The sequence below is a fragment of the Trichinella spiralis genome, assembly GCF_000181795.1.
Source record: "Trichinella spiralis strain ISS 195 chromosome Unknown Scfld5, whole genome shotgun sequence".
NCBI classification, from domain to species: Eukaryota; Metazoa; Nematoda; class Enoplea; order Trichinellida; family Trichinellidae; genus Trichinella; species Trichinella spiralis.
In genome coordinates, this window is record NW_003526944.1 from 612,992 (window position 1) to 632,660 (window position 19,669).

General features: G+C 39.9%; 1 protein-coding gene across 1 annotated transcript; it reads left to right on the plus strand.

Annotated features, from left to right (window-relative positions):
- The first annotated feature begins 1,384 nt into the window (after window positions 1-1,384).
- On the plus strand, window positions 1,385-17,822 carry Tsp_03809 (putative scavenger receptor cysteine-rich domain protein). Its single transcript, XM_003374565.1, has 22 exons — window positions 1,385-1,731; window positions 1,811-1,965; window positions 2,036-2,164; window positions 2,248-2,423; window positions 3,633-3,829; window positions 3,898-4,001; window positions 4,059-4,995; window positions 5,100-6,402; window positions 6,485-8,703; window positions 8,771-9,309; window positions 9,375-9,524; window positions 9,611-10,615; window positions 10,743-10,858; window positions 10,952-11,074; window positions 11,181-11,985; window positions 12,195-12,894; window positions 13,872-13,958; window positions 14,009-14,185; window positions 16,127-16,226; window positions 16,431-16,472; window positions 17,195-17,337; window positions 17,786-17,822. The coding sequence occupies exons 1-22, from the start codon at window positions 1,385-1,387 to the stop codon at window positions 17,820-17,822; spliced, it is 9,591 nt and encodes a 3,196-aa protein (XP_003374613.1).
- The last annotated feature ends 1,847 nt before the right edge of the window (window positions 17,823-19,669 follow it).

Consider the following 19,669-nt stretch of genomic DNA (forward strand, 5'->3'; position numbering starts at 1 on the left):
AGTTTTCTTCTCACTTTTTCTCCTTTTGCACCTGATTATCATTATTTTTAAATTTGAATTTTTTCTTTCCTCGTTCTGTCCGTTGTTTTGACATTCAACTTTGCACGACAATATTTAATCAATCATTTTATATTACGATAAGTTAGTTTACTTTTCGGATGACAGGATTGTCGAAGTTTTAGAAACGATAAAATTTCAAATGATCAACAGATCTAGTACAACCAGTGAGTGGAGAAAATTTTTCTTTCAATTATTATTCAAATAGAATAAGGTCAGTTGTATTAGATTGGTTGGTTGTTCAGTTGAAAATTTATACTCAGATTTATAGATCGTCGCCGAGTGTTCCAATTTTTCAACAATGTCAATTTGGGCTATCAGTTGATTGTGTTTGCTTCGGCAAAAAAAAACATTTGCTTCTTCTTCTATTTCCACTTTTCCTACAATAACAACAATCAGTACAGTATTTGATTTCATTTTTATCTTTCTTCATTATTCTATCTCGTAGTCGGTTCATTTTCATCGCTCTTTTACATTAAACAACCGATATGCATGTTTATATAGAACATGTAAATGTAGCCAATTTTATTATTTCCGATTAAACGAAATTGATTGTTTGATTTATTTTAAACATTTTCAACCAACTAAGTAAACTGATAGATTTATTTTCAACTGATTCTTCAGTTGATAGGAAATTTTTGCCAAAAAAGAAAAAAAATATTTATCTTGCTTATCAATTTGATCGAAACTTTCAACAGATAGATAATAACCTTGACAAAGATGGATTATAGTCAATTACGTGACGATTATTGCTGCGTTTGTTTGAGCAAATTGATAAATATGTGCCATTATTATATTTTATTTTTTGTAATTTTTCAAAAAACAGCAGAACTTCAACAACTGTTCAACTTTGTTTTATTGCAAAAGTTGTCAAGGTGTTTTTTTTCTTAATAGAGCACACTTATCAATATTTGGAATAATTGTTCACGCTCGTATTAGCGGGTTGGTCTGTGGGGTGTGTTTCACGTCACTGTTGTGGTTTGCACTTTACCCAAATTTTCATAAATGACTTCACTTTTGGTGGCCTAAATATTTTCTGTTTGTTTTATATTGATTTTTTGAAAAATTTTATTTGTCAAGGAAACATTTTATGTACACAATAGTCGTCGATTTGTACAGTGGGCGTGCGTGACCTTCAAGTGCAAAAGAGCGTAGAACAATAATATTTCAAGTGAACTTTCATCTCTGTAACCATCGCGCAATTTTTTTCCACTTTTCTGAATTGTTCACATATTTAAATAAATATTTATATGAGTTTAACAATTATTTATTTTATTTTACTTGTTCAAGTTGGACAAATGTGGATTATCAGACTGCTTGTCGAACGATGGGTTTCGACAGTGGTGGATTTTGGAAATGGTATCGACGCAACAACGACACCAGACCGTTTGTGATGCCTCTGCCGGGATGCAACGCCACTCACGAGACAATTGAACACTGCACCAATTGGACTTCCGATGGGATACAGTTGTCTGAAAATTTGTGCCAAGGTGAAGACGATTTGGGCTTGGTCTGCTGGGGTCCACCGTCATTTCACGGATGGCATTTCCATTGGAAGGGGATCGAATTTCAAGATGCTCCTTGGCTTTACGTACCAGTCGACGGAATTGCCACGAAAAAAGAGTCGCGATCACGATTGGAATATGTTAACATTTGGTATGCCGGTTATGACAAGTAGGTTCTTTTTTTAATGAAAAAGCTTTAATTTTTTTAATACATTTTTGCTCTGGTGCATTTACGTTTGTTTGTGAAGGGAACTGCAGAACACCACTGCCGCAATACTCGCTCGGGGAATGCCTCCATTTATGAATTATGTCGACATCAAATACAGTGCAAGAGATGGTATACGGGTAATTGCACCAGATGGACCTGTTGAGATAACAAATTCAACAATTGCTCACAATCGAGGTAGAAACGCGTGTTCCATTTGCTGTATTATATTATAGTTCAGTATTTAAATATGAATTTCATATTTCAGGACACGGCGTTGTTGTTGAAAATACAACTGATGGACGGTTGTTTATCAATGAAACGCGAATTATGTTCAATTATGGAAATGGAATTTACTTTCGACCCAAACTTGGACTTTCCTATCGGCCTGTTATTGGTAAGTTCTAAGTGTCAATTGTAGCAAGTTGTAGTATTTAAAAAAAAGGAAAAAAAAATTTTTTTCTTTGTCTTTTTCAATAGATGAACCACTTGGACGAGAATCTGTTGTTTATTACGAACCTGAAACGCCGGAAATGGATATCTGTCGACAGCATGAATTCAATTCTAAACGAAAATGGTTTCCACGAATTTATGCTGCTCATTTGAAAAATTCCACAACACTTGTATCAGAAACGAACAATTGGCCTTGTTATGTGGTAAGCAATTGCACAATATTCTTTTCATAATTCACTGCTTTGTTATTGAATGGGCGTTTTATTTATTTATTTATTTATTTATTTTCAATAATGCGCTGTTTTGTAACATTTTTTCCAAACATACAACTATCAGCGTATTTGTTGTTTTTTTCTGCTTTCTTTTTTTTGTTCATTAACTTTAAGGAAAATTATATTTTTACATTTTCAGCATACTTACTGGTTGCTTAGTTAGTTAGTGTTCATTCAATAATCTTCGGTCGATTGTTCTTTTTTTCGGGAGAATTATTTCAATTATTGATCAATCTATCTCTATTTTTGATTTTTATTTATCATATGTGTAACAACTGGACGCGTGGTACATGTGTTCGTATAAAAATATATTATTGAAGTTTATGGCACTTAGTGGTGATCATGAGAAAGTGATAAATTTCCTCAAATAGCCACTACCTGTATCTATACTAACCTTGTTGCTGACGCGACCCTGATGCTTAGAATGAGAGAGCCATTTTTATATTCTCATTTCAGTAAATTATAAAGTGATTGAATGGAAATGCTGATAGTGTACAATGTTCTTTTTTTACCAAGCACATTACCGTGACCGTATGGGAAAATGCCCGTGTCCTCGTTGAAGGACAAAGCAGTGACCCACAGTGGACTTGTGCTATTGCGCAGACCGTCAGCTGTCGATCATTTGACCGGCCCGTTCAGCTGACCGCAATTTATTTGACTCTGTCAGTGTATTCTACTGTCAGGAAGCGAATTGTAACTAACATTATAACTTTGACCAGTGGTCAATTTTTCTCTGCTGAAATCACAAGGGAGCCGGAAATGACCATGATGAAGTCATCAATCGCGGTAGAATCTCCCAGACACCTGTTCCTACTTAGTTTAGTTTAGTTTAATTTAATTTAGTTGTTTCAATGATGTCGGCTTTGTTTTATTTATTGAGCAATTAGAATGAATAAAATGGGGGATCTATTTTAGCTCAATTCTAATCAAAAATAACATTTTCAAAGAAAATTACAATGAAATTGTATTTCAAAAATATATATATATATGAACAACAATGTATTTGTTGTTATTGATTGGCAAATGTTGCATGAAGATTTAAAAGCATATTTCAAAGATAATATTCTTGTGAAAACACTGAACTTTCATTTTTACACAACTTTTAAACAGAACTAATTAATATTTAATTGATTTATTTAGAGCTTGGATTTTGGACGTCGCCTACCAATAACGTACAGCATTCAATTTTTGGAAATGACGGGCTTGTCTTTATTAAACAATGATGCTCAATTGTTTTTATACGTGTGCGATTCAACTCGGGGCCAAGATTTGTGCAAATTTCCTCGATATAAAATACCCGTGTTCAATGGTTACATGCCTCCGACGGTAGAAGCACAGTAAGTGGAAAAAATTGAAAATTGTCCATTTGGGAAGTTTGAACATTTTTAATTTTCATTTATCACAGAAATACGGGAGGAAGTTTGTGGATTGGACTCCGAAGCGAAGGGTCCAACATTACGTTGAATGAAACCGTGAATGTTGTGATGAAGATTCATGCCAATTTTGGAGGTAAGTGAAAAGGCTACATGAATAAAATAGCTTTTCGGCAACGGTGATTTATTTCAGATCAAGTGTTCTATGGATTGAATGTGAGCAATTCTCGAATTACCGACAATTTTGGAACAGGAGTGTATGTGGAAAATATGCGCGATCGAACTGTTATAAACAACGTCACCATTTTGAGAAATCAGCACGTGGCTGGTTTGCATGTTTGTGAAGGAGTTGGAGATATTTGGGTCAATAACAGTTTAATATTGGACAACTGGGGTGATGGGATTAATATCACCTACACTGGCGGTTCTACAGTGATCAACGGCACTCAGCTGAGCCGGAACAGGATGCGCGGCTTTGCGTTGCACCAAAGTTTGCGTGGAAAATTTTTAGCCCTGAAGCAGGAAGTTGTTTTCAAAGGTCGACCGGCGACGAATACCGATTACACGCCGACCAAAGTTGAAGAAAATTGGTGGGGTGGAATATTGGTTGGCAACTTTTGCACCAGCGATTCCAATTACTGGTTGGGTGATCCGAAAGTGATCATCAGCTATGTGGAAATGGTCGGCAATCGTTATCATCCGTCCTTTGAATATCACTCTTGTCAACGCGAAAAGCAGCCAATTACCGAAGTTGAAATAAGCGGATCTGTTTGTCGACTTGCCACTGGTTTCTGTGTACGCGTGCAGCCGGCCGTCAATCTCCGTATGGATATCAACGACAATCGATTCATACGCAACGAACGAGCTGTACTTTTGATCCGTAATCGCGACCATCCCCAGCTGTTCCACTTGCCGGCCAGAGTTTCAATAACGCGCAATCAAATGAAATACAACAGGGGATATTTCATCGTCAGTGTCGGCTTGAACGACCGCTCGCCGGTGCAAAATCTCACATTCCACATGCAAAATGAGATCAAAGAAAACGAAGTGATCAATCCATTTCCACTGCTCAACACCCGTACCCTCCCGCACGCTGCGATGATTGTCTCATCTTCGAATGTTATGCTCAGGTGAGCTGTTTTTTTTTATACGTAATAATAATAATAATAATAATAATAATAATTGTCTTATTATTATTATTTCACGTTCATTTTAAATGATTTTACTTTTTCAGACGCAACTGTTTTCATAATCCGAAAGCAGAATTTGAAATTGCCACCGACTTGGACGATCATTCTCGCGTTATTGATGCTCGTGAAAATAACTGGGGCCACACCCAACCAGCGTCGTTCATGTACAAAATTTTCGACCAATTCAAGCGCTACACGCTTGCTCGATTCGACATCAACCCGTACGCGGCGGTGTGCAATTCGCAAAATCCCAAAATGACCGAACTGATGAATTTTTTTCGCCAATTTCGAACTGCCTCCCATCCGTACGTTATTGGCGGCACAATATACGAGAACACCGACTTGTCGAAAGGGGTCTACACGGTGGTCGACGATTTGCACATTTCGCCTGGTGCAGTGTTGACTTTGCAACCCGGCACTGTACTGCAGTTCGCTGACGGCATCGGGATGCTTGTCCAAGGGGAACTGCTTCGTGCCGATTATCAAGGAAGCAGCGAACCGATTCTGTTCACTTTGGACAAACGAGATCCAATTAGCGTGCCGAATATACGGTTGGTCCAAGACGATTCCGAACGGTCCACATTGGCACCCGCAAGTGGACGATTGGAAGTGTTCGTTGACGGTGAATGGGGAACGGTGTGCAATCGAAGTTGGACGGTCGAATTGGCCGCCGTCGCTTGCAATCAACTCGGGATGGTGTTGGATCCGGAATTTTTGGAAAATTGGGTAGTCTACCCGCCGCCTGGTAATTTGCCGATAATTTTCGACAATATCCGTTGCGAAGAATTGGAATACGACATCACCAAGTGTCGACACGACGGTCGGAATGAATCGGTCCATCTTTCGTGCAAGCCCACCGACATTGTCGGTTTGAGGTGCGTGGAACCGAAATGGGCCGGTGTTCGTTATTCACTTCTCGCCAATCCGGCCATGGTGACCGGCCAGACAACTATTCGACATTTGATCATTGAAAAAGCTGGCCTGCTCGACTTTCGACAACCCACGTTCACGGCCGCTTTTCAAATCGACTGGAATTATCATCTATTTGAATATTTGACAGTCAGGGACAATTTCTGGACCGGAGTGGATATTCTGTACAATGATCCGGTGAAAAAGCCCAAATTAGCCCACTGTACGTTCGTGCGAAATCGTCGACACGGTCTGCGACTTCGATCAGCCGGCATCACTTTGGAAAATGTGACGCTGATCGACAACGAAAATGCCGGTCTCAGGTTCAACCCTTTGCTGACGCGTAAAACTCAACGCGACGTTTATTCTTGGCTTCGGCGTAGCGACGCTGCCTATCAGGACACCACCATTGTCGACATACCCAGTAGAACGGTGACGGTGAGATTTTTCTTTATTTTTTTTGTCGTATCAATAATTGTAAATTTCCCACGGAAAAAATTATTATTTGTCGATGTTTCAGGAAATTCAGTTGTCTCCATCGTCGAGAGAGCAGCGTCGATTTATCGTTTCGAAAGCTTCGGCCTGCGACGGCAGTTTTGCACAGGATTGTGCTTATGATCTGACTATACGGACGTCGTTGAATTTCGGACGTATTGGTATTCAGCTTGTCAATCGACCTTCGAACAGCAGCGACGAAAATGTGCTCATTTACGACCATGGCCAAATAGCCCGTACGATCAGCTTGCGTGACAATTTTATTGAATTCCCTTTTGTAACATCCGGCGGTGTGGTTAAACTGCATTATAGTAGAAGTTATGGGCCGGCCAGGATTGCTTTGCTCGTATTCCATTTGAACAATTTTGAATATTTGGATCCGTTTTTGCACATGCGTGCCTGCACAATTGAAAACAATCAGTACGGCGTTTCTGCTATACATTATTCGAGTTTTTATCGTGTTGACGACGGGAGCATTTTGTTGCGCAATCGTCGTACTCAACTTTGGTTTCACAAGAGCAATTTTACCAGAAATAGTCAAGCGGTGATTTGGGTCAACGGACCTCTTCTATTCGACGCTAGCCAATCGTCACCGGTCGCCGTTATTGAATATTTCATTGACAATTGTTCGGTGGCGTTGAACAATGGCAGCATTATTGAAACCCACCGTGATTTGCATCGATCCGCGAACGCGTTCAAATGGAAGGTGTGGCAGTCGACCATGTTGGACAATCGTGACAGTGGGATGTCGATAGCTTTGCCGGATCCCCATTATTTGGACCCGAATTTTGAGCATCGCTTTGAACTGCGCGAAACACGTTTCCAAGACAATGAAAATTTCCACTTGGAACTTTCCGGATATTTGGCTTGGGTGAATATCAGTTCAAATAATTTTACCAGAAATCGAGCTCGTGACGGGCACGGTTTGATCAAATTGACCGGCATGGAAAAAGAATTGATCATGGAAAGAAACCGGTGGCGGTACAATCGTTGTCGATGGGTAGTTTCGTACGACATCAAGAGCCACGCCCTTTTCAAAACCAAAGTTGCGGCAAGGGTGTTTTACAACTACTTTTTCGACAATTACTTTCTGTCTCCGGAAGATGAATATGCGGAAAATTGGCCTCGAAGTTTCGCTTTTGGACTGTTCGGCTTGCAGCAGGTCGACTTGCACTACAACAATTTTCGCAATCATTTGTTGGATTTTGAAGCAGTCGCCGGTTTGAAAGGTGCCATGCTTAAAACCAGAGCCAATTTTTCCCACAACTATTGGGGTAGGGATAGCCGGGCGGCGATTGTGCAACGAATTTTTGATTTTGACGACTGGAATATATTCTCTCTGGCTGAATACAATCCCTACTTTGTCACCGAAGAGAGATCTTTGAATTGGGAATGGCGTCCTGCGGACGCCCAGCTGGGCACGCTCGACTACGAACAGCCGAGCGTGTACGATTTGCACGGTCGTCTGTTCAAATCGTTGACAATGAAACGCCAGCGGGAAAAGTGGACCATTTTCCCCTACTGGTACAAGCCGGACAAGCCGTATTATATTCGCAAAGATTTGACAATCATGCCCGGTGCCACTTTGACCATCGAACCTGGCGTCGAGGTCCACATCTATCCGAACGTGCGTATACTAGTGCTGGGCACGCTGATTGCCCAGGGCACGTTCTGGGACCCGATACGATTGAAGCCGATAAATTTGACTGACATCCAACGACCCAAACAGCCCACCAGTGCCACCCGTTGGCGACGCGATGCTATATACAGAATGTTTCCGTTGTTGAAACGTTACGATTCGTTTTATCAAAAATTCGACGTCCATCTGACCGACAGTTTGGATCCAAGTTTGGGATTTTTGGAAATCAAAAATATGACAACCGGTGAACTGGTGCCCGTCTGCGACCGTCAGTTCACCAGACGCAACGCCGAAGTGGTCTGCCGAGAACTTGGCATGGAGACGCGCAATGTGCACGTTCGAATCGGTCCACGGTGGAATTACAATCCGAAGTTGAAAATTGTCAAATCTTATCCCGAACCGAGACAGTGCTATGGTCACGAGGGTCGGCTGTCCGACTGCGCTCTGCGTCTCAGTTCTGACGAGACGTTGTGGCGTTGTGTGGATTCTGAACATTTTGTTTTCATCCACTGCGGCAAATCGGTCGCTTTGGACTCGAATTACGTCGGCCACTGGGGTGGTCTGATGTTCGGATATCAGTCGGCCGAGACCCATGCAGCAGTTGGGTAAGCGAGGAAAGATTGATTTTCTTGTTCTGTTGGGCTTGCATTTTTTTTTCTATTTTCTCTGTAGCACGAACGGCGGCAGTGTATTGCGGCATGTGGAAATTGTTGGCGCCGGTCAAGCGCACAACGATTCCAGCGCTGCCGTCACCGTTGTACGCCGGGGTGTGGTCATGGACCACGTCAACGTGACCAACTGCTCGATGCACGGTATAGACGTGGTGGCGCCCAGGGAGCAGGTGATTTTTGTGAAAATGAACGTGACGGACAATTTTGGAGTTGGACTGCGTCTTTTGGGTGTGAATTCGCTGGCCGGTTCAAGTATTCCGCCACTGTTCGGCGAAGTTCCATTTCCGTACCATATGTTCGGCATTTTGGAATTTTGTTCAGTCGACAAGCGGATACTGGTCGAACAGCGCATGTTCGTCTATTTCAAATACGACAGCTATCCCGTGGACTGCTTGAAAACGTTCGTTAGCGTCAATTCTGCTAAGCAGCTCGAATTCAAATTGCTCGTCGCCAATCTCTACAACGTCGTCGACAACGCAGTACGCCCGGATCGCATCACTCTTTACGACGGGCATCATGTGGACAATGGAAAAATTTTGGGTATCGGTTGTTGTTGTTGATGCTTTTTCTATTTCAAATTTATCTGTCTCTTTCGTACTGTGTAGGTATTTACGGAAGTTCGAAATTGATGCTTGGACAGCACGCAATTCGAAGTGAAACATCCGAACTTACGGTCCATTTGAAAGCCAACGCCGCCGACGGAACTTACGGCTTTTTGGCCGAAGTAGTGACGGTGCCGGCGCCTCCAGAGCCGTGTATGTGGTTTTTTCTTCTTCTTTTCAATTTTTGTTTTTTTGCATTTCATTTTTTGCATCTGTACATAATTGAACACCAATTTCAGCCCCATTACGACAAATTACGTTGCGCGAAGTTCGTTTCGAACGCAATGACCGAGGTGCTGTCCGGTACGCTTGTACTGGCGACATCAATCCGGATGTCGAGGTCGATTTTTGCAGTTTCAATTTCAACGGCTACCATCTTTGGGGCAATTTCACTACCAACGACGGCGCTCTGAAAATGGCCCTGTACAATACGCAAAATTTGCGTCTGGAAAATTCCATGTTTTTCCGCAATCCTGGTGCTGTTCACATCACCGCTTCGAGCAGCAGCCCGTCGGCACGGCTGGTCGGTCTGGTGCGCAATTGCGCATTCGGCAACAATTACAATTCCGAGTCGCTGGTGCTCGACGGTTGGGATTATCAGAAATTTTACGTTGTCAACAATTTTTTCGGTCGCAATTGGGCCCCGTACCACGATACCGTCTACGTTGGTCAAGTTTGGGCCAACTTTACGCACAACACTTTCTACAACAACACCGGCACTCACATTGTTCATCTGGGCGGATACAGGGACGTGTCGACGGAATTTCAAATTTTCTACAAAAATGTCCTCTACGACAACATCGCCACTGGTCACGGATACCACTATCCGGCAAGTTATGGCTATTTTGGTCACAAGCAGCCCGCCTACGTCAGCAGCCAATTGAGAAAGAGGCGAGACGTTTCGCAAATTTACCGAACGGGATCTTCGTCGACCAGCTTCGAATGGTGGGCGAACGTCGGCGACCAGGCCGAACGATACCACAGTACAGTGTTCGCGGCGAGTGCTCAAGAAAAATTTGAACTCAACTTATTCAACAATCCGAACAACGATTTCGAACTGACCACGGCGGCGAAAAATCCCACCGACGCCTACACCGGTCCGTTGGATGCTCGAGGTAATCATTGGGGTTCGACTGGCACCGCTGCTGTCGCCAGTGGCAAGATACGCGACGGCAACGACTACGACTATTTGATCCCTGTTGACCATTTGCCCGTGATCGAGTCGAACACTTCGCTCATAGACGGTGAGTGATTTTGTCTGAATTTTGTGTTTTTTTACCAACGTTCAGAACAAACAACACTCTTCTGTTCAGTAACATTTTTCTGGTTTCAAAAAGCATTTCATTTGATTTTTTGTTGTTTCAAATTCAGGATTCTGTCCTCCCGGATGGTTCCAAGCCGGCTATGAAGAATGGAAATCATTTCAGTCTTGCTTTTTGTTTGTTCCTGGAGCTGTTTCATATTCGGTTGCTCAACAATTTTGCAAAGTGCGTTGTCGAACACAGCAAGTGTTCACGTTTTTATGATTTCACATTTCTCAATTGCTTTTGTTTTTTATTTTCTCTTTCTGCCTTGCACAGGACCAAGGTGCGTACATGCCATTTTTTCGTGACCAGGATCGTCGTCTCGCCCCACTGGCGTCCAAAGTCGATGAAATGAATCGTGAATTTGCAATTCCATTTGAAAGATTCATTCCCCACATGGTAAGTGCGCATCCCGTCGTCATCGTCGTCGTCGTCGTCGTCGATAATTGTTTTACGAAACATTTTATAATTTTCAATTTCTGTATCTCTTTTTTCTTTCAAACAGCAAACCTATGAAACGAGATTTTGGATTAGCAGCATTGTGGTACCGCCTGAAAAGTGCGGCTATTTGAGTTCCAGTACCGGCGGTATTGGTATTTACAACTGTGAAGACGTGTTGCCGTTCGTCTGCGAAAAGGGTCCCAAACCTTACGAAGAGCCTTTGTACTGGCAACCTGCCGGCATTGTTGCCATAATTATTGCCGTACTGTTGGTACTGCTTGTCACTGTGCTCGGCTTGTTGTGGTGGTTGAAATCGAAACGACGCAAGGAGGAATTTTTCGAACGCAAAAGTTCCCTCAGAGCTTCAATAAGGTCGTTCAAATTGGCCCAAGCGAAACTGCGACAAGAACAAAGTATTGTTGAAGTGGAACGTGAAAAAGCACGTCCGCCAAGTCCTGATTTGATTGAAATTGCTCATCGAAATTTGGTGCTCGGTTCGAAAAGTTTGGAATCGTTGAACAACAGTCGCATTGTGGTCACAACGACAACCACCACAAGCCCGTATACGGTCAGCAAGTTGTTGTCCAATTCGTCGTTGATGAAATTGAACAACAATGAAAGTAGCTATGATTCGTACACGTCGTCGACAATTTATCAAAATGGTACTTTCACGACCAAAGGAAGCTGTCTGAGGACGTCGCCGTCGAGTAGCTATTGTGAATCGGCTTACAGAAGTGATTTTTCCCATTCTTCGGAAACATCCTCTCTGACCGGCGGTACGCCGTCGTTTAAAAGTTTTCGCTCTAAAGCAGCAGCAGCACCACCACCACCAAGACCGGCACTTCCGGTTCGTTCTGCTCCGTTGCCAAGTAAGAAAACAGCGGTTGTGTTTATGCTCGCTAGTGGGCTTAATTATTACGATTTTCCTTTTTTCTTTAATATGGTCCAATTAATTATTAATATCTTTTCTCTCTATCTCACATGTTGTGTATTTGTTGCGTACTGTAGATAGTATGTTTGTGTGGAATGGATTGACGTTAAAAAAGGACATTCTATTAATAATAATTTATAATCATAGATCTAACGACAAAACGTGACAACCTGGTCAGACGAAATGACACTAGCGTTTCCAATGCCACTACCACTACAGAAAGTTGTGCTACATGTCAAACTGGAACCACAACACTGTCTTACGATACCAATTGCTCGGTTTGTCGTGAGAAGTTGGACGAAAATCGTTCCAGCACTTATTTCAGCAGCACCTGCACCGATTCCAACGCCACGTTGACTGTCCGTGATTCAGCGTCCACTTGTCCACCGGAATCGACAATAACCCAGTCGTCGAGCACAAGCACGTCGGACGAGTGCAGTTCGACTGTCCGATCGCCAGTTCGATGTAGGCGTGCTGTAGGCCAGTGCAGTCGAGATACGTTGCAAAGTGAAAATTTGAAGCTCTACTGCGAACAGCCGTTGTCGTCCGATGTGTACAGTGACGTGCCTTCGATTTACGGATGTCGACGCAGTCGTGCACCGATCTGCTTCAAGGACAGGTCGGCACCTGACCTAACGTACACGTCCACGTTCGGCGCATCTGCATCACGTCCAGACGCTGTTGATTCGGTGTACCAGTCCGAGTTGGCACCGATGGCGTCGAATCCGTCGTCTAGATCTTTGAGCCAACTTTATTCTCCTTGGACTCCGCCCGACTTGGACACTTTTAGCAGGTCTAGCCAGTGCAGCAGCGCAGACGAAAAGCCAAAACCCCTAGAAACTGCCATGTAGTGCCACGGTTGTTTTATTTATCGAAATTGTTGCAGCGTTGTTTGTATTCTTTTTTTTCTGTTGTTGTTGCTTATCAGCGCCCATTGTGCACAACTTGTACCGGTCAATCATGAATAATTCTCTCTTACAAAGTACAACAAGTAAAATTATCAAATTTCGACTAATTTTTATTACCAACTTCCAAAGTCCAAACCGAACTTCCAAGTCTAGTGCTGCAGTTGTGAAGAGCATGCCTGCTATTCATCCAGTTGACGATGAACGGAAAGGAATTCCTTCACATTGTATTCATCATCATCATCATCATCATCATCATCATCATCATCATTATCATCATCTGATGCAAGGTAGCCTGCTTTATTTATCCATTGTTGACACTCACTCATCTCATATTTTTTCTTTTAAACTCATCACAAACGGCCAATATATATAATAATATGACACGCGACAGTTTGCAGTATAATGGATTTATTACTACTTCTCTATTATTGATTAAGATGAAATTTTTCATTCCATAAAACATCCACTTATCTTTCATCTATATTTTTGTCAGTCCAGAACGTTTGATGAATAATGTAAAAGAAGATTAAGATATTGTCAGCTGTACTGGAAGAATATTTTTGGTAAGTTTTAATGGTAATTCAGTTGTTTTCTTGAAAGCAAGCATTCAAAAGATTTTCAAAAATTCTATATTATTCAAATCAAATAAAGCTGTATATAAATAATGCTAATAATAATAATTATTATTATTATTCTTGCCGTTGTTGTTTTGGTTTTTGCTGTTATTTTTATTGTTACGATTTTTAATGCTGTTATATGAAACATAAATGAAAAGACATTACAATCAGCAACTATACGAATCACTTCATCCAATTTACACGTTATTACGATTTGGAAATTAGGTTAGTATTCTACGTAAGGTATGATACTTTCAATTTGCATAATTTACTTAGCGCTGTAGTAATTTAATTTTCAGTGTTATCGCTGCCGACGTCATTCTTTCTGCTGAACGAACGCAGTTCGTGCCATTCAAATCCTGGAAGCAATTTCTTGTACAATCAAAGTGTGCTTATTCTTCAACGATCATTATACACAGTTAGTTATTTGTTGAAGAAAAGCGGTCGAACTACTGCGCCGGATAATCCGCTTATTATTCATGCTTCCATTCAACTTCATAACCTTGGTCAATATTATACTGAAAATGCGATCTGATCAGGGGCATCAAGAAAATGGAAAATTCCACGACTCTACGTTTGTATCATACTTCATCACCAACATGAGAGCGGTCAGGTATGAAGTTTTGAAGTATCTTTGTTGGTTTTTTCTTACTATGCTTTTTTTCTGCTTCTCAGCATACAAAATGCATTAAACATGGCCACTTTTTTCAACTCTGATAGTACTTCAATTTTAAGTTTTGCGAATTTACTAAAACTTCTTATTTTTAATGACGTTTCAAGAACTGCGTTTTATCAAATACATGATTGATGAAACATTTGGTTCATTCAATTTTAAATTGTTGCACCTTTTTCATGGTGACTATATATATGTATAGAGAGAGAGAGAAAGAAAGAGAAGCGATTGCAGCTGATCTTCAGGCTCATCAGCCTACTATTCTGTTATTTTCAAGGTATTCTGAATAGCGTCGCGAAAACACAGTTTAACTGTAGGGAATCTCCATAAATCCACTAATTCATGAGCAATAACATATTTATTTACGATAGTACTGACGAACGCAATTTCTCTCTGTAATGATAGTTCCTATCCCAGTATAGCTGGCTAATTCTTGTCTAATTCAAATGTCTGTTGTGTTGATGAAATGCTGAGGAGGTATCTGCTGATCCTTGGCACTGATTGTGCACAGAATTGTTTTTGCTTGGTATATATAAGTAAGCTGTTGTGAGCGAGAGAGTATTCATTTACCTTTATGCCTACTTACATTTATATTTTCGACCTTTCAAACTGTCAGAATGGCCCTTATTAACCTTCCTGTCTGCTCGAAAGTGAATCCTGAAAACTCTATTATGAATTATAATGTACTGTCGATTTATATATACTTGTTTCCCATTATTAAGTAATTAGTTTTATCACCCGGTATCCAGAAAATACTGATACGTTAAAGACAATGCCTGATTGTTTAGCGTGAAGGTTAAGTTATAGAAAGTGATTCACTTTCGAACTACCTTCACCGTTTCCATCCTGCAATTCCATATTTCTTTATTTTCTATATCCTTCCCCCTCCCCTTGTCCCACACGATGAATGACGCCCATCCATGCACTCTGAAGCCTTCCCAGAACTACACAGTTCTCGCTCATCTGCTGAAAATTCTTATCTCTATTTTCAGTTTTCTGGTGAGCGATCAGTCATGATAACTAAATCTATATCCTACAATTCTTTACAACGGTTATCGATTGGTTGTACGTTCTCATGCATGAGGTCTATATCAGCTTTGTGTAATATTGGAATTTTGCAGTGTATGTAAATTGATTTTTTAATTATTTTTTACAAGGTAATTTCTAATTCTATTAAACGAGTTATTCTTCCTTAGTTACTTACTAAAAAGCTTCATTCTTTTGAAAATGATGGTTTCTTGAATAATTGTTTGTTTTGTCATTTCCATTTGTGCATTTCTTTTAGTCATTTATTCATTGTCACTGTAATTTCTTTTATCTGTTACAGCTTGATGTAGAAAATGAACATTTTTAGCTCATTGAATCTGCACGCTTCATTTTGCAATTGACACTGCACAAAATTCTTGTTGTGAGGTTTACCAAAAATTTTGCTAATTTTATTTAAATTAGTTATAAATTTTGAAATGTATAACTTCAATATTATTACGTTTCTTACACTTCATTTCGTAAAAGCTATTTATTATATCACGAAATTTGATTGTTGTAACAAAAGCATCATTCATGCTATTTTTTAAATGTATTGTATCACATCATACTTTCAAACAGATTCAATTGTATTTGAAGTGATTATTCGTAATTCGCAATGCCGCAGGTCAGCGTGTTTTCATACATACTACTAAAATTTACTGAATTTACATACTACTAAAATTTTGCATAATGTTCAGTACGTATGTGAATACGTAATAACAGCCATCGTTTAATATGTTTGTTCACTATATTTATGACGCGGCGCTATTACTGATCGTAAATTAGGTTGTTCTACCTGAGGCATAGTGGTTTTGATTATTTGCATAATTTACGTATTACTGCGCACCATTTCAGAGTACTTTGTTCGTATTCAGTTGCTCTGTTCAATGCAATGTCAGCACACGTTACGTGGTCAACGATAATTCTGCTCTTTTATGCCATCTATGATTACGCGGTAAGTTACATTCGGTATTGTGATGCGGGTACACTATGCACGTCATTTGCATGATTTTGAAAATATAATGAATGGAAACTAATGGGTGTCCGTATTAAAATTACTATTGCTAACTTTTAGATGCTCATCAGATGTTGAATTTGAACAAATATTGCTTTTTTTTATTTTCAGATATTTTGAAATTGAAATCTAATTTAGTTTTAGAATGTACAACATTTCATATTCACATCAATCAATATGGTACCGGTAGGTTCTATATGGTAATTGCCGATGTAAGCCATGCATCGTTATAATCTCGAAATGTTTTTTTTTCTTTCCAGTTCTGCTTTTTAAGTATTATGCATATGTGTGAGTGAATAACAAATTGAAATACAATAGAAATATTATTTGATATTATTTTCTAGAAATGCAACCATTTTGAATTTTATATTTCATCATCTGACCGGTCACTTTTCCTTCATATATGCAGAACAACAAGTAAGTAAGGCAATGATGTTCCTGCTGTGTTTATAACTTTGTGACAATTTTTTGTGAAATGAATCTATAAAGTGTAATGAAACTGAGATACAGCCATATTATAAAAAGTAATTAAAGACGAATAACAGTGCATCGAAATAATTTTCAAATTTCATTTATTTCGTAAAGTAATGTTTTTCCTTGATTTATTCAACCTTTTTCTTAGTTTATTTTGTTGTCGATGCATCCACAGTGCACCGTATCAAGTATCCTAACAATCCCGTTGTGATTTTGTCGATCACAGAGTAAGAATCTATTAGATATCGTTTATAATAACAGTAAAGTACGTGAAAACAGTCGAACAATTTAGGGACCGCTGCGTCCTGTCAAGGTGGTGGTTCCGGTGATCGATTGATTACATGAACGCTATGGAACAGTTGTTGATCCTTATCGCTTTGGCCATCGTCGGTAGGTTAAGTTGTCATCAATACATTCCAAGTGTGGCGTTACAGAAACAAGTTAGTGCTCATTATAACAATCGAAGTGGTTCTGATAGAGTTCCTTTGCAATCTCAGTGTGGGTTTGTTCAGCAAGAAGCAATTATTGTTCATTTGGCATCAGTACTTTCCAAATGTGGCATCACAGACAGAGTTGAGTAAGTGCATATTTTATTCATAATAGCAATAGATTACATCCTCACCGTCAAGGAAATACAAAATCCCACCTGGGGATGCACCGCGCGTTTGTTAATGCCGTACCCCGCCCACCGTGTGGTTTTGCTGCTGATCACGAATAGTAAGCAATAATTTAATATTGTTTTGTATCATTGTAGTGCAACTATATGTTGCAAAGCAGATACGTCAACGTAATTTAAAAAATATAAAGTCGTTGGTGATGCTGCTTTCTGATAATGGAAGTTGTTCATATTGCTTTTGATCACAATGGATTAGAGTCGGTATCTTGCCACCGTTGTAGTTCCATTGTAGGTAGTAGCATCAGTGGGTTTTAAAGTGGTATTACAAATGGTATGTGTTGAATTGTTGTTCGCATTGTGATTTTATTTATACATTTTTAATTTTGAATATTACGTTTTTTACTTTCAGCATTTATTATTTCCATGCGCAAATGTCTGATTCATAAGATTGTCTGATTTCAGGTGTTGTAGATCGCTTCCAGCTGTTCAAATCGTTCTGTAGGGAGATTCTGTAAGTGCATATTTTATTCATAATAGCAATGGATTACATCCTCATCGTCAAGGAAATACAACATCCCACTTGGTGATGCACCGCGCGTTTGTTAAAGCTGGCATAATGCCGTACCCCGCCTTCTCAGTGTGGTTTTGCTGCTGATCACGAATAGTAAGCAATAATTTAATATTGTTTTGTATCATTGTAGCGCAACTATATGTTACAATGCAGATACGTCAACGCAATTAAAAAATATAAAGTCGTTGGTGATGCTGCTTTCTGATAATGGAAGTTGTTCATATTTTTTTTTTATCACAATGGATTAGAGTCGGTATCTTGCCACCGTTGTAGTTCCATTGTAGGTAGTAGCATCAGTGCGTTTTAAAGTCAATTGGTATGTGTTGAATTGTTGTTCGCATTGTGATTTTATTTATACTATTTAATTTTGAATATTACTTTTTTTACTTCAGCATTTATTATTTCCATACGCAAATGTCTGATTCATAAAGTTGTCTGATTTCAGGTGCTGTAGATCGCTTCCAGCGGTTCAAATCGTTCTGTAGGAAAGTTCTATCGTCAATGGTTTCAGGCAATATCTTTAGATGCATTTTGGATGCATAATATGCAGATGAATTTAGAATGCATAAACTGCACTGGAAATGCACTAGGTAAGTGTATTTACTTGTAGCATTAATTATTTGCATACGCAAAGAGTGATTAAGATTGTGTTTTAGGTGTTGTAGATCGCCCCTAGCTGTTCCAATCGTTTGCTAGTGTGTTCAATCCTCAAAGAGAAGCTCATTGGTTTCAGGTAAGTTCTTTGGATTGGTTTAATTCAGACTTAGAATGCATAAACTCCATTTATAGGGTATTGACTGGATCTGCACAGGTAAGTTTCATCGAACCAAGTAAGTATTAATTGGAATCTATTTGCTTAGAGCCGTAATGGGCAGCATATCAAACTAAGATCAAGCAGGATATAAACTCAGTTTGGTATGCTGCCCATTACGGCTCTACCTTATGGGTTACACCGCGACAATGAAATGTAATATGCAAATATTTTTAGCATACCATGGGGCTAAATTTTACAAAAAATCCAAATTTTCGAAAAATTACCAGAGGCATAGCCTTAGTGCATTTAAAAATTTGCATATTACCTCCAGGATATTAAAAATTTGCATAATCCTTTCCTGAGGGCAAATATAGTGCAAAAATTTGCCCCGGGCGTAGCCTGAGGGAATATGCAAATTTTTATTTGCCCTGGGGGGTAGCCTGAGGGCAAAGCCTGGGGCTATTTTCAAAAAATTTCCAAATTTTCGAAAAAATTGCCTGAGGCATAGCCTGAGGCGTAGCCTCAGGGCATAAAAAAAATTTGCATATTACCCCCAGGGGATTAAAAATTTTGCATAATCTTTCCTGAGGGTAAATATGGTGCAATAAAAACGGCCTGAGGCATAGCCTGAGGGAATATGCAAATTTTTTATTTGCCCTGGGGCGTAGCCTGAGGGCAAAGCCTCGGGCTAATATTTTTAAAAAATTTCGAAATTTTCGAAAAATTTGCCTGAGGCATAGCCCGAGGCGTAGCCTCAGGGGCATAAAAAATTTGCATTATTACCCCCAGGGGGATTAAAATTTGCATAAATCCTTTTCTGGAGGGGCAAATATGGGGGCATTAAAACCGCCTGGAGGCATAACCTGGAGGAAATATGCCAATTTTTATTTTGCCCTGGGGGCGAAGCCTGGAGGCGAAGCCCGGGGGCTATTTTATAAAAAATTTCCAAATTTTTCGAAAAATTGCCT